The 21,977-nt window shown below is 37.0% G+C and overlaps 1 protein-coding gene across 2 annotated transcripts in view; it reads left to right on the top strand.

Annotated features, from left to right (window-relative positions):
- ADK (adenosine kinase) overlaps positions 1 to 21,977 on the top strand; it is a 265,378-nt gene that overhangs the window by 102,679 nt on the left and 140,722 nt on the right. For both annotated transcript variants that reach the window (XM_005481465.4, XM_005481466.4), the window contains exons 5-6: positions 15,861 to 16,033; positions 21,220 to 21,328. In XM_005481465.4, coding sequence (XP_005481522.1) covers positions 15,861 to 16,033; positions 21,220 to 21,328 — 282 coding nt within the window. The remainder of the gene's footprint in view (positions 1 to 15,860; positions 16,034 to 21,219; positions 21,329 to 21,977) is intronic.

Below are 21,977 nucleotides of genomic sequence, written 5' to 3'. Positions count from 1 at the left end.
TGCTGTAGAATTCTGCCTGAAATGTCTTTTCTCACTTTCAGTTCTTTCTCAGTGTACAGGACTGCAATCTGCTAATTCTAAATGTGCTATCTGCAAACTGGCTTGATGTAGACAGACAGATTAGTAACAATTTAAGAGGATTTCTGTATTTGTTTTTGTTTTTAAGGAGTCCAAAGCACTTTTGCAGAAAGCTTAGACATCTGTATCCGTGTTGAGGTTTGTTTTGGTTTTTGCTAGGTTGGTTTGATTTTTTGCTGGAGGCTTGGTTTGGTTTTGTTATTCTGAGGAGGGGAAGTAGAAGATTAGCTTTTTGTAACACAGGGAGTTGTCTAGATGTGTGTGATGTCTGTCAGGGTAAAAAGGATTTTTGCAGCTCCCTGCTTTGGTATCTTCTGCATGTGCAGCCTACAGTACTGTCAGAGTTGTTGTCTTTTTAAAGCCTCATTCTGAAACAGTCCAAGATTTGTCATATCTCTAGCTCTCATTTTTTAACATTGCTATCTTTTCTTCTGGCTTGAGCAATTTTTAAAATGGATAATGGATTAGCAAGGAAATTGGATACAATTTCTTGACATAAGAATTCTTCTTTTGGCTTTTAGCAGAGGAAAGAAAGAAAAAAAGAAAGAAAAAGTTGACATGATTAATGCTATAAGTCATTTAATTGCAGGAATGACTGCAACAGCATTGTTTTCCTACATTTGTCATCCTAACCTTTCCAAAATGTTAAAATACTGGGTTAGACTGGGATTTTAAGAGATAAAATTTGGAAAAATCAAGTGTTTATTTTGGCTCACATTAAAACTTCTAGAAGACAGTGTGCTGAGGCTGGAGCTGAGTTGTTGAGAGATAAGTAATCAAAAATACTGTTTGAAAGGGTGAGCCTTTAGTATCACTAAATCAAGAAGGAATCTTCACTTTGGCAGTTAATTCTGCTGTTTGAGGAAGCAAGCTAAGAGTTAATAAATCTGGATTTAGACACAGCAGGCTTGACACAGTCTCTCCAAAAAGATTAGCTATAAGCTAATTGTTTCCTTTGTAACTCTGTTTGGGAGTGGTGGTGGAATAGGAGCGGCTATTAAAGATATCAACTTGAACTAGCTGAATTTGGATTAATTTCTAATTTACCCTGTGGAGGGATAGGACGTAAGAAAATAGTGAAGGCAGTCTCACACCTGAGGAGTTGCAGCTGTACCAATCACCAAAGATTAGGAACAGCCCTGCCCTTAATAGGCCACAGCTGTGTCCAGTAAGAAGACGAGTGCTACAGAAGGGTGGGTTGGCTGGGTGAGGAGAGGGCTGGAGGTTTTTGGTTGTGCTGTGAAGAAGGAGTCAGTGCTGTGAGGAGCTGTCCATGAGAAGTCACCAAGAAGGTATTGAACTTTTGCAATAAGATGACAATATTACCCTTTGAAGGAGGATATGGTTTAGTATTTGCCTTGTGTTTGTCCATGGTAGGATCAAGTGATCATTTTAGATCAAGACTTGTTAAGTAGTTCGTAGAAATAAAATTAGGAAATCCTTGTCTGCTCTCTGAATTTATTTGTATTGCAAAAATCTAGTGGATGTCCATTTCCAGGAAACAATTGGAAAGGTCTGGAAATGAAGACTTTTCATACCATGTTGCATTTCATCACTAGAAATATTCGACTTAGTAACCTAAATTGAAATGTAAATAGTTGTTAGGCCCTCTGAGAAGTTGGTAATGGTGGTCATGCTCCTCTGAAATTTCATTTAATTTGAAAACCAATACGTAACAGATTTTAGTCTCATAAAAATCAGTCAGTCCTTTTGTGACATCTGTGTTTGTTGTTCTGGAAAATATATACAAATATACTTCCTTTTGCCTTAAAAAAGGCAAAAGGAAGTATCAATAATCATTTTAGAAATAGAAGCCGTGGTGGTGATAGTGACTAGTCCCTCGTCAGATGATGTGATGGTGACAATACAAAATCCATACCTTCTCCCTGGAGAGTGAGGTGCTAGAGAGGGAACCCATCCTGGTCGTCTCATCCCATCTATGCATAGGGCATTGCTGTACACTCGTAAGTGTTAAAAGAAACTGTGAGTATAGGAGTGCTCTTTATAAACCTGGGTATCTGCTGTCACTGGCCACTGCTGCTACTGGCCAGTCATGGGTGGCTTTTAGATTTCAGTAACAATTGTCCAGGCCTTCTAGACTGCCTCAAAATAAGAGTAATCTCATTGTTGTATTATCCCCAGTTGTTTTTACTAATATGGCATTTTTCAGAGTGTGGGTTTAGTCATGTTACTGAAGGGACGAATGTTGTTAAAATAATGGATCTGCAGAAATAATTTTTGTTAATATCTGGGTGATCTCTAACTTAATTTCAACTTGTTCTTTTCTATATTAAATTATTTTGATTTAGTTAAAGTAGCTTTTGTACCTCAACTGGTAAAAAGAAATGTGTTTGTATTTTCTTAGGAATAAAAAGTGGGTGATGCTGCCTTTGAAATCATATGTATAGGGAGAACTTTCATACCAGCATTTGGCATTGATCTGGTCTACTTGGTTTCAGATTGCTTTATGGTTACTAATTAATGTCCTCACAGCCGACTAATGCAGCAATATCTTTCCATCCTGAGAACTTAATTTTGTGGTAGTACACTGTGTAAAACAACTAACAATTTACCAACAGAATTAAGATAATAGGACCAAATTCTCTTTTAATGCATACTGGAGTAATCCCATTGATATCAATCACATTGCATTCAAATAAGTATGAGCAGAAAATGGGCTTTTTTTCAGAAAAAAGCATCTGAAATGGATAGGGATTTGATTTGCAAAATTAAAAATAGGGACTAATGAGTTCACCTTTTGTATAATAACTTGTTAGCTTTTGCATAAAAGAAACAGTTTTATAGTCATTATAGCTAGTATATATAACTATTGAAACTTGTCCTTATCTTACAGTGGATTTATTGACAGATTCTCCCCTTAATGAAGTTTAGACAGATTTTTTTGTTGTTGCTGTTGAGTCATATCTTCTAATGCATTAGCATTGTTATGTACAGAGGCTGCCTGAAGCTACTTTGGTGCTTCTGTTTTAAGAAGCATTTCTGAATCTTGCATGATGTATTTAAAAAAAAGCTAATTTGCATTTTATGTCAGGTTATCATTTTGACAGCCTTCTAATCTACTGAGTTCCTCAGAACTGAATAAATAGATAGAATTACAAGTTGTTATTGATGGGAAATAATTTAATGATGTAATTACTATTAATATAGCAGCTAGAAATAATGATAAGATAAAAAATCTCAAGAAGGAAACCTTTAAATGATGTTGCATTTTTTGTCTTTCTGAAAGGGAGGTATCTCAAGATACTTACAGTCCAAAATACCTTGATTTTAGTTTTCCATGGATGTTAAGTTAAATACAATTATACTTATGAACTTCCAATAGAATAGATTTTGTGCTGTACAGAAAATGATACAAAATACCAGAGTAATGAAAGTTAATTATTGATCCAAATTAATGAACACATGCACTGTTAGAGTTTCACATGAAGTCCATGCTGTCATCTGTGCTGGATGTTGAGGGTTCGCAATTAGCATGCCCTGCAGCCAGTGCAAGCAGGATATGGGTATATGGGGCTGTTGCCTTACCTGGTGCTGCTGAAAGCACCAATGTCCCTGAACAGAAAACAACAGTTTGCTGAATGACATTATTGCTTAGACTGTTCTTTATCTTCTTCTATAAAGCATATGTAAAATATTTCTTTAAAAAGTAAATGGACTATTATATGTGCTCAGATGAAGATATTTTGACAGATTTATTGTAAAATCCGATTTACCAAATTTCTTGTATTACCAATGCATCAGCTGAGGATTTCTGTCTTGTTCTATAGCATTGATTGTCCTCTAGGACATGTACAGACCCAGAGTATGTCACACCAAATTTTGGCCACAAGATTTTTCAATTTTTTTTTTTTTTTTTAATAACAGTTATTGCCTGTGATACTTGTAGAAGCTACTCTAGTCCTACAGTATGTTTTGGGAAACAGTACCTGCTGCAAATATTTCTGAATCTGTCTTTTGGGGGAGGAATGGTTTTGGTTTAGTTTTGTTTTTTCTTGTGTGGCAGCCCTTCCAACTCTTGCCTTTTGAAATTAAGTTGTGAATCTACATTTCTCCCTTATAGTACAATCCTCATCAATAGCATGCATTCCAAAATACAGATAACTCCCTTGGTCCCCCCAAAAATTTCAAAATCTGTGAATTTGAGGGATAGAAACAAACACCTGTTTAGAGCTGCTGTTTTTGCCTATAGTTAAAGGATCAGTTGCCAGTAGTATTGTAAGGCATCCGTGTAACACTGGACTAACTGAGATCCCAAGTGGCCAGGGCTTTCCAGATTCTCAGAGGAAATTGGAAAAGGAAGTTGTTAATTTCAAAATAGACCTGCCTCAAATAATATGATCTGGATCACGAATGTACAGTTGCTAGCAAAGCATCTTCTCAATGTTTGGTGTATGTATTTCTCCTTTCTTGTTGATTTGGGTCTTCCTGTAGTATGAAAGATAAGGTGAAGTTCATCAGGTATGACCCTGTGTGATTTTTCTTAAGCCAATGGCCAAGAAGTTAACTCTCTTTTTTAAAATCAAAACCAGCATTTTAGTAAATGTAAGCTTTCCATTGCCTTCCACTCCTGCCAGATTGGGTCTTGGAGTTCAGTGCTGAGGTGGAGCTGATCGTGGGAGTAAAGTGTCAAGTGCCTTAGCAGGGATTGAATTCAGGAAAAAAACAAATTTAAGAGCAATTTGCAGTTCTTTTTCAGAAGTACACAGGAGTTGGCAACTAAATTATCTGTTCTGTGAAAATTATTTCAACTTACTGGAGTGTTTGAGCTATGTGCCAAGAAATCCAGGTAGTGTCAAGGGCTGCTTTCAACTGCAAATAATTATATGTGACTTCTGTAATACATTTAGTTAAAATAATTTTTTAAAAAAATTAGATTTGTTACAATGAAATATAAAAATTACCATGAGGGAAGAAATATGTCTGTTTAAAATAAGTCTATTTTGCTATTTTTTAATGTACCTTGGGAATCAGAATGGGATGTCTTAGTTTGTGGCAAATAGAAACTCTCCTAAATTAAATTAGTAAAAGCATTGGTTGTACTGCCACAGCAAATCTAAAGACATTATGGACAAAACTTGCAAAAAGAGATTCTTGTGATTGGAACAGATAAAATACAGTATTTATATGCTTAAGAAATAGTAAAAATAAGTTACTGGTGACTAGAATAAAGCCCCATCTATTTATGTGAATGGCTAACATAAACTGCAGTGGAGGAGCCACATGCCATGTCTCCCCTACGTGACTGCAGAAGCATCTGACAGAAGGGCTTGAAGAAGTTCTCTGCACTGGGCTACAAAATTTCCATGTCATTTCTCCTGTTGACATTTGTGCAGAATTCCCAATGCTACTGTAGCAGAGACAATAAGAAAAGAGTCACGCAGCTTTATATCCTGTCTTGATTTTGTATCTGGCTGGTACCAGAATAAAAAGCTGTTAGAAATGTGAAAGTGCATTCTTTTTCCAAAGTTTCTTGTTTTTTTCTGAAATATTAAAGATACCTCTGTTTGTACATGTTGCAGTCAACTTAATGGATTTGCTTCAATAACAAAACATTCTAATTTTGAGGGAGTACTTCCCATTGGGAATACTATGGCAGTTTTATTATTTTTGAGAGCATGTATGAGTTCTCCAAAGCATTGTTCATGTGCACACTGTGGACCAGTATTCCCCTGGAATCTCAGCTTGGGCTGTTCCAGTCACAGATTTGGTGGACACAGAGTATTTGCAGCTAAATGTAGTTGCAAGTCACACATGAGGAATCCAAAGGCTTTTCTGCGATTTGCCTGTCCTGATGCAGTAATTTTTCAGGTGATTCACATTTTTCTTTCTTAGAAGAGGGATCATTCCTTAAGAATGTTGAACTTTGGAGGGAGAGCATTTCCATGTGGAACTGTGGATGAAGGATCAACAATTAGGAGAGGCCAATCCTGAAATTCTAATTCCTAAAAGGATTGACTCAAAGCCTAATATCACCTTTCCAATGTTTTGACTTGGTCTTTCAGAGGGCTCGTAGTCCAGTAAGAGAAAACCTTGAAGTTAGAGGGAAGACACCCTATTTTAATCTTTTTTTAAAAAAAAGCTTTTCTCCTATTCTCTTTTGGAGAAGCTTGTTTATTAACTCTGGAAGAAATAAACTCCATATCAGCTTAGATGGAATGCTCACCACAATGCTGTAAGCCTTACTGGATATATACAATAAAGTTGAGGCTGAATTTGTACTCTTTGCTACTGGGTGTGATGGTTTTCTGTTTCTTTGGGAAAATATTGCAATTCAGTAGTGCTAATCCCATCACTTCTGAATTTGTTTGGAGCTCCTGAAACCTTCCCTGTTTTGAACTTTTATTAAAAAACCCAGTTAAAATCTGGCTAATTACTTAATTTCTACACTGATGCTGTTAGTGCTAGGTGATCTTATTGGTTGCTTTCCTGACTGGATTGTCTGTCTTTGTGGCATGGGGTGACAGGTCCTTACACAGGCTCATGTTTGCAACCTGAAAAGATGCTCTGTTATCTACAAGCCATATCTTGGCATTTACATGAAACCCATCAGTTTCTAGTGGGCTATCCTGGTTTTGTTTTATTTGGTTTTGTTTGTTTGGTTGGTTTTTTGTTTGGTTGTTGTTGTTAGATCTAGGTTATATCCCATTCCTTCAGAATAGATCTCCTGAAGAGATGCCATCGTGCCAAAAGTCAGCACACTCCGGAGGCATCTTCAGTGACATCTCAATGTTTGTCTCTGTTCAAACATTTTGTACGTTTTTCCCTCATGGAGATTATCTACTGCTTTCCCTCCCAGCCCACGTCTCCATTGTGCCTTTGGTGCAACATCTGGGCATGATGCATCCTAATAGTAAAGAGTTTTAGAATCAGTGTCTTCCTACAACTGCCAGGTAAACTTCTGTGGTTCAAATACTACTTGGAGTCAGTCACTGTGGGAACAAGATGTGGAAATCAAATATTCACTGAATAAAAGAGAAGGCTGTTTAGTAGTAAAGGCAAGTTCTTTGAAATGTACTTTGTGTAGGCAGGCTTGCAACTAGCCCTCCTTCATTCTTTGTCCAAAAAGATTGGGATTTAGAAATGGAAGGGTGAAGTACATTTTACATTACCCAGTACTTGTTGCTGTGGCAACATAGATGCATAATTTTAAAGGCAAGCATTTTTTAGCCTTTGGGGTAGATTGCATTTATTGTCTTTTTCCTACTTCAGATTGAGAAACAGGATTTATGTTTCGTCAAATTTTTATAACTAGCACACATTTTCTTGAAATATGATGTATGCTATATTTGTAAAATGTATAATAATTTATAAATTAGTAAAAAGGATGATTTCCAATTGCTCTGGCATGCCTTAAAAAGAAAAGATTTGCTATTACAACAAAAATTATAATCTGTGTTACGAGAGCTTTGGTAAATAGTTTAATGCACTGGGAATTCTTGACGACAATAGATGAAGACCTGCCACCTTAAAAACTCCCTTGCCTTTACTGCTTTCTAACTGCAGTAGTCAAAAGCTTTTAAGCTTTAAGTGCTCTGTCATATTTGTGGGCTTTTATAGCAAACAGTAGAGCAGACAGCCGTGATGATGGAAAACGATGGTAGGTAGACTTAAAATACTATAAAGCATAGAGACAATTGTATGTAATGCCTGGAATTGAAACCTTTTTGAATGAAATGATCAGCCATATGTGCCACCCTTATGGACCCTGTAAGAAGAAGAAAAGAAATGTACCCTATTGCTAACTGTGCATGAAATTGCAGTGTTAGAAGATATTGACCAGATGTTTCAATCTCAACAAATAGCTTGTTATGTGACTGAGTGAAAATCTCTCTGCTGCTTTGATCACATACACCTTAAAGGAAGAAGTAATTTAATAGAGGTTGTCCAAGTTCATCATTGTCAATAAACTTTGACTTGACCTTTGCCATCTGTTTTTGATGCTGTTGCTGATAGAAACTGATAGGCAGCTGTTTACAGTTTGTGCTATGTGAATTCTGTGCTGCCAGACAATGAAAGAAGTCTCACCACTTGTGGATTTTATGCTGCCCTTTTCTGAGTGTGGGTGTATTCATTCAGACTGCACATCATTTAGCAGGGGAGTGTGGCTGACATATGCATGGGTTTTGAAAAGGAAGTTTTGTTTTTCTGTTACAGATATGCAAAATCATACATGAAATATCCTAAAAACTGCTTTTCAACAGCATCAACTTCACTTATAGAATAGTACCTAAATACATATACAATGTTCTAAACTGAATTTTAAGGTATTTTTAAATTGCTTATCAGTTTTTAAAATTTATTTAAAGTGCTAATTCTTTACGAGTAGGCTGAGGCATTGTTAACAGTACCTTACAGTTGCTCAGTGATTCTGTCTTAATGTATCTGGGCATGATATTCCATTTTAGTGTTTTTATATCCTTCTGTTCACATCTGAACACCGCTGCTTCTGACCAGAGAGGAACAACACACTATGTTGTACTTTATTTGCCACTTTTCATTATTTCACGCCCAGTCTTCAAGAAGGATGTTGGTAAATTTGGATTTCTTGTACTGATAAAGATATTCTTAATCCTTACTTCATGCACAGCTTTGCAATATTGGTGATTTTTTAAATAAATAGTTGTATATACTGCAACAGCTGCAGAAGAGTCCCAAGTAAATCTGGAATTCTTTCTGTTGTGATACCCTTCAGGTAGCTGTCATCTGTGACAGTGATAAAGAGCTGGTGTGACCAGCCCTGTTCTGTATGTCTGTCATCTTTTACCTGGATTTGGGAAGGGAATGCACAGAGTTTGAGGACAGGGATGACACATCAGATCGGGCAGTGGGGCTGTGGTTGGCGACTCTGCCCTTCAAATGGGAATAGGACACAAGGCCAGCTGTGTCTCAGCTGTGTGCCCTCTGAGGCCTTGCAGGAGACATTCTGCCTTTGGCCTCAGATAACATAAATTAACCTTGAGAAGAGAGGCTACAGCTCTTCAGGTATTTGAGGCAGAACTGTAACATTATAAATACAGCGTAAGAGTGTGATGGAGTAAGGTAGGTTGAAATTAAGTGTTACTCAAAGGGAGAAGTAAAAAAGAGCACTTGCTTTTGATCACATTGAAACTTTATAATATGGCTACTACATGTTTAATTACAGAAAATATGCTTGTATTTCCTTGTACAGCAAGAAGCTTACAAGCTAGACTAAAAATAAAACAGTGAACAAGCAGATGAAGAGCAATGATGAATAGGAAATGGAATACAGAAGAATAGCAGCACTGAAAATAGTTATTTGGGTTATAGAACTTTTTTTAGAGGCAGTTTGTTACATTTGTTTGTAAATGTAGAAGTGAATGCAGTTCTGCTCCTGAATGATTAATGTTTTGATAGGCATCTTAATTTGAAAAGCTGTAGCAAAAGGCTCTTGTGGCACCATGTTAAAACTAATAGATGTTCCTGTGCAGGGATTTGTATCACACATGTTGAGTCAAATGCTGAAAAGATTTAGATATTGGTCTCAGTGCAAGGCTTTAAATAGTCATTTCCTTAAAAAAATGTTATCACTTTTATCTAATTTGACTGGAAGTTGCTTGAGGGTGTTGTCATGCATTTTAACAATATCACTTCCTCATGCAAGATTTGGCAGCTTCAGCTAATGGTGGAAAAGTTATTGTACAGGACATAGGGCTCCTTTTCACAAGCCTGCTTTTACAAAGATAAGCTTATTTTTTCTTTTTCCCAATTTTTTTCTTATATGGCCACTATGTGATAAAAGCTGTTGCAATGTTTAAAAATCCATCAATGAAAATAAGAGAAAGGAAGAAAGTTGCAAAGGTATTGGAACAAACTGTAGTAACTCCTCTGTCTCCCAGGGTCTTGCTGGTGTTGTCTCGTAACAGTGATTCTGGGGTAAGGTGTACTGGGTCTGCTGGGAATGAAGTTAATTTTTCATAGCAGCCCATATGGTTCTGTGGTTTAGGTTGGTCACCAAAACAGTGTTATTTAACACAGCAATGTTTTAGCTATTGCTGAGCAGTGTTTGCACAGCATCAAGGCCTCTGTTTTTTTACTCTGCTGCCCCCAGCAAGTAGACTGTGTAGAGGGAAAGAAGTTTTGAAGGCACACAGTCAGGACAGCTGACCAAGGAGGTAATCCAGGCTACATAGAATATGGCCAGCAATAAAACTGGAAGGCAGGGAGTGTTTTTCTAAGTGGCCATGGGCTCAGACAGTGCCTGGGCATCAATCTGCTGATGGAAGGTAGTGAATGAATGTCTTTGCATCATTGCTTCTTGAGCCCTGTGGGTTTTTTTCTCACTGTTGCACTTCTCATTCTCTCCTTTATCCCTCAAAGAGGGAGGATTGAGAGAGTTGCTGGTTGGAGGCTTAACTGCTGGCTGGGGTTACTCCACAATGGTAGGGATTTTAAATGAATGTGAAATTAAATGTGCAATGGTAGCGGACTATTGCATTCTTTTTGAGCCCTAGGTGAATCATATCATACACAACAAATAAGTGAGCTCACTTGGAACAGTGACACTTTCTTTTTTTAGTATTGTTTTGCATATTATCAGGCTTCTGAGTTTTTAAGATATATTATTTCATTTTTGATCCCATGTGCTCTCATCTAAGATGAGTTGTGATTTAATTTCCTTTAACATCTAAAGTATTCCTAAAACTGTTTCAAAGGGGTTTTAATGGACAGGGATTGAATGGACTGTATATATATTGGTGGTTGGACATCACAGGGACACAGTTGGTGAGGGGCACAACAGACAGGTAAAACTTTTTGAAAAATATGTGGACTCATTCTAAAATCTAGAATATAAAAATAAGTGATACTCCATTCCTGTTTTGATTTACACTTCATTAGTAGTGGCTCACATTGTTTAGTTTAGATTTTAGCAGGCATCTTAAATCTTAGCTAATTTTAGGTCCTTGGAGTCCTCTCCTCTGTGAACTGCAATTTAAAATAAGATCAGATTTGACAGGTCATGCAGAGAAGAGTCCAACTTCAAATAACGTACTTCAGATGCACTTCAGATGTCTGTATTCAGTGTTAATGAGTTTTGAAGATCCTTCACTGTGAAGGGGCATAATGCTTCCTGTTGTGTTGGCAGTTCCTAGGCATTTGGGATTCAAGTCCACAGCTGAAAACTCCAGTGTGCAGAGAAGGTATGTCAGTCTAAGCAAAGCTTTGGATGCTTTGGCGTTGTTAGTTTAAGATGACTGACAGATGTGGAAATGCACTACTAGCTGCCACTTAAAAAATTAATTCAGGAGCTCAGGCAGAGAACAATGTGGTTGTGAGTGTCTTCATCAGCCTCCTTGTTCCAGTTATCAGTGTTGTCCAGTTAATGGTGGCACTTAAAGCAGAGAGTTGGAGTAAAATGAAATAATTTCTGAAAGGTCTTTGTTATAGACAGAAGGCTGTAAAGCTGCTCTAGGATTCATCTGTAGGATGCTTCTTTTTTAGGTCTTATGGTAATGTGTACTGAGACCCAGCAGAAGAAAACTCTCCTTTAGCAAGGAAACTGTCTTTGCAACTGAAGACAGTGAGGTAAATTAGTGGGGTCCTTCTCTACAATGAACTTTGCAAGAACAGCAAAGAAAAGCTTCAAATGCAGATCAAGTGTTGTGGTAGGGCATACTGGATTCTGCTCCTGTGGCAGAAGCATGGCATTCTCAACATAAATAGCATAAGCCTGGGCAATTCAAAGTTAAGAACTTTCCCTTTCTCTAATTGTATAAGGCCACTGATTTTCTTTCACATAATATGAAGGGGCTTTTTCTTTTTTGGGGGGCGGGGGGGGGGGGTTGTGGAGGGATATTGGTTCTCAAAAGGCAGCACTGAGTATCCAATCAAAGTCAAGTCACTTCTAGTGTTAGAAGTGCTTCTGTAACTCAGAAGAAAGGAGAAAGGTTGTTTCCAAAAGCCATTTTCTAATCAGACAAAAGTGGGAAATAGGTGTACTACATCTTCGAGTCTGAGGAAGTGAAGGAGTGGGACATAGTTCACTCCAGGCAGTCTCAAAGTCACAACTCTTCAGAAGCTTTTCTTGTTACCAAGTTTTCTTGGCATCTCAACATCTTGCAAGAAAAGATGGTGCTGTTCTCTGCAATTACCACCCACTCCCTGGAACACAAAGGTTCTTACACGTCTCTGATAGCTGAAGCTTGCCAGAAAGTTCATCATCTTCAACTCTGATCATCAAAAATCACATGAACAGATAGTCCTGCTACTGTGAACCCAAGTTAACCTCATGAAAATAAGGAGAGAAGTATTTTGTCATTCTCTAGTGTGTCTTGGAGCAGCCAGGGTGCCGGCTTCTTTTGCAAGTACTGGCCTCGGTATTTGATTGTAAGAAACAATGTGTCTGTAGGGATATTAGATGAACCTAATATTAGATTATGCTTATTTTGAAATCAGCTGAATTTTAAGACAGGTTTGTGCTAAAGGCAAGGCATAAATATAAAAAAATAATTGAAATTAAAGTTTTCTTTGCATTCATCAGAGTGCGTGCAAGAAAAATGTGAGGAAAATGCAATCTGTTTAACTCAAGAGAAGTCTGAAAGGTATTCTATTTCCTGTGCTCCTTTCTCTGTCACAGATGTTTATGCTAACTGAAAAGGTCAGGACCTGTCCTTGTGTGTACCTGATGTCCAAGCTGTATTGACAGAAGAAAACTTTAGAGCAGAGAAACACATTAGATGTCATAAACCACTCCTTGAGTTTCCTGTGTGATACCCTGCTCCTGAGGCTGTCTTGTTCTTTCATGATAAGTTCCTGCTTTTGACACTTCTGTCTTTGGTCCATTAGCAGCCTCAAATTCCCTTGGGTGCTGGTGAAGATTCATGGTGTGGCCAGGTGCCAACCTCTCCTGACCAGACTGTCAATACAGTTTGTTAGTAGCTGCCTCTCTGCCTAGCCAAACCCTGGATAATTAACTCATTATACTGATTCCCGCTGAGCTGGGTCATTTTCTGTTTCTGTTGAGAGTCTTTTTCATTCAATTAAATCTTCTATTTCACATAAATCTATGAAACTAATTTTCAGTCTCTATAACCATATACCTGGCATTAATGTGTGCAGTTTGTTATTGGCCTGCATATGATACTGGCTGTAAGGCTGCATGGCTGCTTCACAATGATAAACATCTCCTGATGACTGACTCCCATTCCCATTTAGAATGTTTTAGCCAAGGAGTCACTAATAACAACTGTGTGTGAAATAGCCCAGAGAAGCCCGTTTTTTCATATCAGGTTATTCAAACTTAAAATCAAGTTCTGGATCAAATAAAAAAGAAATCCCCAAGTGCCTGCCTTGAAGAACCTCTCTTGTTTTTTTCACATGTACGCGAAAGATGCCTGCTTGTGGCTCATTCCACAAGGTGCTACTTCAGTGGTGTACCACAGAGATGCTTCTATCATTCAGTTTCACCAAGTCTGAAATGTGATGTCTGCTTTTACTGTTACTAGTATGTAGCCTTTTAGCTGAGGAGGGGAGGATCAGCTTGGGCGAGTTCTGCAGCTGACAGCACCTCACCACCATTACTGTGGGAATAAGAGCAGATCATTCAAAGGCCTGTTGGTAACTGGAGATCTGTGGTGAGAGGGTCTCTGCAGAAACACTGCTGAACTGCTTTCCTGTCTTCCTCAGTGTTACTTATATACTCAAAATAATCCCTATACAGTGGGAGTATCCTATATAATACCTGTATTTTGAATAATCATGAATATGAGTAGAACTGCTGATGGAAGAAGTAGTCTGCATCACATACAGAGATTCATCTCAGGAAAGTCTGGATTATAACTTTTAATTCTCAAGTATAACTTGACTTAAAATCAGGATTGTGAGAGCTTATATATGGCATGTATCACATCTGGATTCAAACTGAGCTGGTGCCAATAGCCAAAACTTGAATGGGAATTGTTTTTTCAGAGATCTATGTGAAATATTAGTTACTACTGCTATAAATGTTGTCAGACTTTATATATAAAGTAATATCATATGATAAAATGTTGTAAGCCTAAAGTGCAGTTTGAAGTCTTATGTTTTTTGAAGATATTTTTGGGTTTGATTCTTTGATAAATGTTGTTCATAGTGATCTCTATTAATTCTTGTTATTGGTGACAGTAAAGCATGCTTGCATGGGGCACAAACCTTCAGGTACTTCTGTTCTTACCCATGTGGAAATTTGTTCCATATTTGCTTACAGTTGGTCACAGAACTTTTCATCTTTCTAAATTATCTGTTCCACTTAATCATACCTCCAAATATAAAGGATTATTGTTCCTGAGGCATCCTAAATGAACACTGTGCAAATGCATATTATGTATGTGCAAAGGTGTGTCAAATACAAGGATATAATTGATATCCTTGTATGAAATGTATTAACTCTCTTATTAGGGATTTTCTTAATTTATGTTAGAGTGGTATGGAATGGATAAGCAGAGCATATGCATTTTATGAATGAGAGATTTAATGCTGCCACCATTGGATGATAAAATCTTTTTTCTCCTTAAACTTTATTCAAAATTGCTGTAAGAAAGAGACCTGGCAACTTTTGTCCACCATTGTCTTATTAATAAAGACTTTACATGACCAAAGGTTTACTTTTTTTCCTCTCTTGCTCTTCCCTCTGGAGCTGGTAATAATAAAGATGTGACTAAGTATGTATTTGCAACTTAGTTACTTGACCTTTCTACAACCCACAGCTACCACGAATGCTGCTTTGTAATGGAGACATTATCATTTATTTAAATCTTGATTAGGAAACAATTATAAGTAGGGTTTTAGTATAGCAGAAAATTGCTGTAGCCTTTAATTCATACTATAGATTGAGTGGATAAGCTTGCTGACTGTAATTAGAATGAATTATAATGACTTCAGTTGGCTGACTCACCACCAGCAGAGTAGGGCCTATGATTGTTTCTTCACATTTATTTTTTTGCACTCTTGATTTCACATTGCCGATAAATGCTGGTTTTCAACTTAGCACAAAATGGAGTTATGTTTACAGCTGAATGATACATTTTTTATTAATACAATGAAAACTTTATGAAATAACCTGGTACCTTAACAATGTTGGGCATCTATTCTCTTTACAATTCAAGTGACAGAGCTGCTCTTAGTAAAGTTGGAGATTAGATACTTTCATGTGTGGTTTAACAGTGTAAAGAGGGTGCATTTCCTTTTTGCATGCAATTAAGTGTAAGGCAAAATGATTTTTTTCTGTACCACTTAGCTTTTATATATATTATGAATGTTGCATAATGTTGCTTATGTTTCTCAAATGCCTTTTCTTATATGCTATCCCTTTTTATTTATTTATTTTATTTGTTTGGAAGGGTTTTGTGGACAATTTTTTTTCCTTTTTTCTTTTGTATTTTCTACAGTTTTTCTTTGAAGATACTGCATGTTGCTTGATTTAGTGTAAGTTTAGAGGCAACTCCTATGAGCAAGGAACTTCTTTTTGTATACCTTGTAAAAACATACTAATGTACTTTATTTACCATGAGCTATATTTATTTAGGTTTTACATTAGGTGTTTCAGGCTCAGTGGGATCATTAAGAGTAAGTTTTGTTTTCTTTGCTGCCCTTTCCTCCTTTGATTTACAAGATGTTTTTTACTTCAGGCGTACAAGTGTTCTTTAAGTCAAAATGTAGGCATAGAGTTAAATATGGTGAGTGGAGAGAAAAAATGGAAAAAATAATATACCAGATATGTTAATTTTGTTTTGTGGTTTGTTTTTTTTTCTTCTGCTAATCTGCAGTGGATGATTCAGAAACCTCACAAAGCTGCAACTTTCTTCGGGTGCATTGGCAAAGATAAATTTGGAGAGATCTTGAAGAAGAAGGCTGAGGAAGCTCATGTGGATGCCCATTATTATGAGCAGAGTGAACAGCCAACAGGAACCTGTGCTGCCTGCATCACTAGTGATAACAGGTCAGGGGCTTTTGATATCTTCTGAAGGTACAGATGCAGTTGGCATAGTGAATGTAGCCTAATTTGCTTGGAGTATCCAGCCTTGAAAAATTGCCATTTGAATGATAAAGTGTTAGCACTGTTTTGAGACACAGAACTGCCTAGGCCATGGTTTGGGGCTGGGCAGTATTAATATACTTTCAGAGAACAGCGGTTGTATTGTGACCAGAAAGTGTGAGATAATAATACACTACTTCTTCCTGAACTTGATAGCTTCCACTTGCTCTGGAGATGGAAAATATGTGGGAGACAGCAGTTGGTTAACAAGTATGTTTATGCAGCCTATGTGCAAACTGATTGGTACATAAGGCTTATAATTGATTTGCAAGCCAGGAATATGCCTCAGGTGATACTGAGTTCAGCTATATGCTGATAGCTGTCAGCATATAGCCAGATTGAAAGGGTTAATTTAATTTTATACAAGAAAAAAGCTTTTTGTTTTGCTATTGCACTTCTTGAGAAATTGTTCTAGTACCTATAATTCTGTTTGTCTATGTTTTAAGAATTTCTTCTGAATTTCTTTCATGTTTTTATTTGTTACTTTTTTTGCTATTAATTTTTCTTGAGCATGGCCCTTTGCTTTATTCTTTCACCCTCTACTCAGAACTCTTGAACTTGTATTCTGCTTCTTTGCTGATTACCTTCTGACAATTTCTTCAGAGATTTCAAAGCAGCCAATCAGGTTAGCCTTAATTTTGAGACATTACTGGCACACATCAGCTCTCCCTGACTTCTGACAATATTTAAATTTTTTGATGCTACATACTGAATCAGTAATGAAAATTGTATCAGTTACCCTAAAGAATATTTTCTTTTTGGCTCAAAATAAGATAAAAATATCTGTCATTATCCTTTTTGGTTTCTCTCTGTGGCTTTCAATGCCATTGGTCCTGAGGACCTGCTCTTTTCCTTTCAAAGCAGTATCAGGAGTTAGTAGAGTTTATTCAGGTGAGATAGCAGTTCCCTAATTAAAGTGCACACCATAATTCCAGAGAAGTTGGTGAATGTTCTGGGTAGAGTTAGAAAAGGTGGTAGACAGCAACGTGAACTGAAATGAGAGTCAGAGGAGGAAATGTTTTCTATATAACATGTAGAATTCTAGAACAGCTTTAATTAGAGCAGGCATCTGAGATAAACCCCTGCAGAAGGCAGGAGCAGCTTCAAAGGTAGATCAGGTTTTTCATGGCCATGTCCAGCTGGGTTGTGAATATCACAAAGGATAGAGGTTGCACAAGCTCTCTGGGCAAACTCTTCAAATGTTTGATCGCTCTTCATGGGAGAAATTACTTTGATGGTACCCAGTTCCAGTATTCCTTCTTTCAGCTTGTGTCTGTTCTTTCTTGTATTCAAGAATAGTGTGGCTCCACCTTCTCTGTAAACTTTCATTAGATATTTGAAGAAAGAAGGAAGGTCTCCCCTTAGGTACTGTTCTTAATGTTCACCCAAAACTATTCTGCATTTAAGTGTTCCAGCCTCCTAATAGTATTGATGGCCCACTGCTGGACTCAGTGCTCTATGTTAGTGTCTTGTAATGGAAAAGTCAAAGCTGGACACAGAACTCCAGATAAGGTGTGGAGACAGAGGTTCTCCTCCATTCTGGATCTTTAACTTCCTTTGTCTTCCTCTCTCCATGTTTGCTCATATACACCTGATTGTGATGTACCATCCCTGTGTCATACACTGCTGACTCATGTTCCAAGCCGGGTTCACCAGCATCTCCAGGTCCTTCTCTGAAAAAGAGAAGTAGTGTAGTGTGTAGTACCCTGTCAACATTCTGCCTGTATTGTTGTGTGTAACTGTGTGACTTTGCATTTACCTTCAAGTTTTCTGCCAGCCCAATTCTTCAGGCTGTTGCAGATCCACTGAATGACAGACAGCCCTGTCCGCCAGCTTATCAACCTGTCCCTCCCAATTTAATGTTGTACATAATGTCTTACTCTCTGGAATAAATGCACATACTCTGTGGAGGAAGGAAGTTCATTCATCTTCGTCTGGAGTTCTGACACTAATTATGTCTACAGACTTTCCCCTTCATCTCCAAGATCCATATTCACATTTTCAAAGAGAAGAAAAGCAATAAAGATGTTTTTGCTCTGTGATTCTCTCTGCCTTCAGTCATACAGTGCCTGTGTATACATGCTGCAGCAATCACCATTTTCTAGATAACATGATGGGAAACTGAAGTCAAGACTGCCAGTAGGCACACAGTATGAATTAAAAAAAACCCACTTGCATCTCAATGGAATTTAAAAATTTAGGTAAATTTGTTCATAAGAAGGTCTGCAAATACTTCTTTGACTTAATAAGCAGTATTTTTGGTTTGCTAGCATAAACCACTCTTTTTTCTTCATATCAAATATTTGCTCACATACTAGACAGTGGCTTCATCTCAGTCAATGCTTGAGAGAGGCAGGAGTTCATGCTCCTTGGGAGAAGAAAAACTAGCTGATGGTTGCTGCTGAAGGCTTTATTGTGCCATTGTCCATCCTGTGAGAGCAAGTTTATTCTCAATCTTTAATTACCCTCTGATCGTTTTTTTGTTTTTAACATTCTCTATATTGCTAAGAATCACTTCAACTTTGTCCCATCTGATAACATTTTTATTGATCCATCTCTTGTCTTAGCTCCAATATGTGCTAACTTCCTTCTTCAGCTCTCTTGTCTCTTTTGGAGCACCTGACTTAGTAGCACTCCTGGTTTTCCTAGGAAGTGGCTGTATATATTTATGTTCCAGATGCCCTGATATAAACGTTTCTTGCTTCTGCTAACTCTGCCTAGCTTTTTGCAGGAAAGGGTTCTGATCTGATGTATGATTACCATCCTGAATTCTCTAGTTTAGCAGTACTAATATGCTTTGTTTTCTCAGAGCTTTTACAGAAAATCCTAGCATGTGATTAAACTCTGAAGTAATACCTTCACTCTGTCATAGTCTATGACTTTGATTTGTGCCTTCTGCTTAGAAATAACCACATGCACAGTGTCTCCATGAAACTGTTTCGATTGAAGCACTCTGGCTGTCTCCAATTACTGTATTTCATTGAAAAATATCTACCTAGTCTGTGCTCCACATGTTGAACTGAGCGCTGTCAGACTTACAGTTTTAATTTGGAAAAGTTCACTGCTTTGTCGTCAGTGTAGCAATCTTTTATTACCCATATGTGCAGAGCATCTCTCCAGTTGGATGTAGCCACACAGAGCTAGGTTTACAGTTTCAGGGGCATGTGGTAAGTGAAAGGAAACATATAGAAAGTCTTTGCTCAGTTTTTTGGAACAGAATTGCTTTTCACTTAGCAACATTCGTAGACAGACAAGATTTCTTTTTTTTTGTTTTTCAAACTATGTCCTTGATGGATATTAGGGTTTGCCAAAACTGAAAGATTTAATTTGCTTTAAAGTTTGATTTACAGAAAATTACCACAGTTATGCACATGTCTTTCTTGGATTCACTTGGATCTCCACTGGATTTCTTGTCATTGAAATAGTAATACCCATGAAGAATGAAACTTGTTACCCTGTTACTTATAATGCTGCAGAGGCTTGGTGTAATTGTTCATAAATTTTTCTCTTTTTTTTTCTTTTTTCTCTATTCCAAATGTACATTAACTTTCATTGCATTTAGATTTTAGAATTAAAGAGATAAGCCCCAAATCTGCTCATGGGATGAAATGACACAACAGTAATTTTGATATATTCAGATAAAGTTGGTCTAACTTTGTTGTCATTTTGTATATGTGATCTGTTTAGCTGACAAGGATTGTCAGTGATGATTACTTCAGGAAGTTTACTAGGAGTTACTTGCACTGTTCATGAAAGTTTTATTTTGGTCTTTTGTTTGTTTTCATTAAGTAAAGAATGTCTCACTTATTCACCTCCTTACACCTGGACATGGTACTGGGCCTGGAGGCAGAAGCATCCTTGGTGAGAGCAAATGAGCACTTTGCTCCCACCTGGAGCTGTCTCTGGATTGTAGTAGCACTCGTACAGAAGAGGATGATGTATACAGCATCAGTTTCATGCACCATGAGAAGGCCAAAGTTTTCAATAGCCCAATGTTGCATCTATAATTACACATTGTGTTGCTAATGCACTTAAATATCACAAAATAGTGATATGTTAAAAGGGCATATATTGACTATTAAATTTTGCAAATTCGATTTAAAGCTCTGTATGTTAGCGTGGAAATAATCTGTTTCCCAATGCCCTTTCTCTGAAATATTGCACGTTATTAAACATTCTCATAATACAACTGCATAGAAGAATTTGGTCGTGGTAGCCAGAGTGGAGAGTAGAGGTCTTGTTATGACCTCCTTTTAGGAGTATGTGTGTCAGTTTTATGTGTTTCATAAGGCTCAATGAAGTGGGTGAAAAGGATGATTTAAAATAGAATGGATCTTGCATGTAACAGAGGCAATGTGATACAAGTATTTTTGTTCTTGGTAATGGAAGTTGTGTCCCACAGCTTGTGTTATATCTTGTTAGGAAAGAAGGAAGTACAAATGAGTTTTTGGTAGTGTTCCAGTAATCCACAGCTAAGCCAAAGTGTTTTTTAACAGTTCATCATCTAAAAGTAGGAACCTGACCCTTTTTTATTTGCTAAAGGAAAATGTGAACCTAATGGGGGCGAAAAACCCCAAAACAAGCCCCTTTTTAAATAATATAACTATTCATTGGAAAATTAAAATGGAAAGACTTACATACACATCAACCTTTTGCTTCTAGTGAGGGAAACTAGTTTTCAGAAGATAAACTGGAGTGACTACTTTTCTTTAGGTGTTAGGTGCTAGAGGAGTTTTAATGAAAGTGTGCAGATGCTAAAGCATATGGAGGGAGTTCATCACAGAATGAAACTAAGGTTGATTCAAATCCAACAAAGGTGCCTTCAGAAGAAGATAATAGTGATAGGTTACCTAAACTATGTAGTTGGATTCAAGATACATTATTTAATATAAGATTTAAAGTATATTTAATCTATTATTTAAATATGTTATTTATTTTTCATGAAATGGTCAAAGTATATGTGGCTTTTGGTGCTCCTTGTTAATTGGTTTTATGTTCTGTAGGTTCTTTGTGAAATTGTGTTCATTGTGCGAAATTGGCAGTACTGTTATTTACAGAGGGTCTAATTCTTGTTATTTAATCACTTTCAGGTCTCTTGTAGCTAACCTTGCTGCAGCTAATTGCTATAAGAAGGAAAAGCATCTGGATTTGGAGAAGAACTGGAAGTTGGTGGAAAAGGCCAAAGTTTATTATATAGCAGTAAGTTCAGCCCCTTTCAAAATGCTAAATTTTGTGTTACAGTATCCTGAAGTTTGAGCAGTGAGTATGTCTGTTGTGTGTGGTTTTGAATGATTTTATAGGAAGGCAAGGAAAGAAAATGACTGCTTCAAGTTCAGTATTTGATTTCTTCAAAATCAGATGTATGAATGCAGAAGAATGTTTTAGTTATATGTTCACTTAAATTGATGGGAAAAATCATAAGAACTAAACATATTTTCAGGGCTTTTGTAGTAATGCATCAAATTTACATTTCACATTTTCTAGTAAATCGTTGTGAAGGATGCACAAATTATGTAGAAAAACACTATTAGCATAATTATTCACTGCAAACAGTTTGAGCTTATTTGTGTGAACAATCTTAATTGCTATTTATTCCATAGTAATTACTGTGGCACCTTATAACTCAATATTTCAGAAACAATGATTTTGACAAATCTCTTAAATGTGGGTGATGGGGCAAACTGATTTTAATGATTTAATCTTGCTTTTGGAATAAAGGGGGGTGTGAGGATGGGGTATTAGTAGATTCACAATTAGTATTCTTTTTTTTCCATCCAGAATGAATCAAGCCAGATAAATGTATTTGTGTAGATCATGTCTTGCCTATATAGAAGTGATGAATTTGTTT

Source organism: Zonotrichia albicollis, chromosome 7, assembly GCF_047830755.1.
Source record: "Zonotrichia albicollis isolate bZonAlb1 chromosome 7, bZonAlb1.hap1, whole genome shotgun sequence".
In the NCBI taxonomy this organism is placed as follows: Eukaryota; Metazoa; Chordata; class Aves; order Passeriformes; family Passerellidae; genus Zonotrichia; species Zonotrichia albicollis.
Note: the sequence above shows the minus strand (reverse complement) of the source record. Positions and strands in the feature narration are given on the sequence as shown.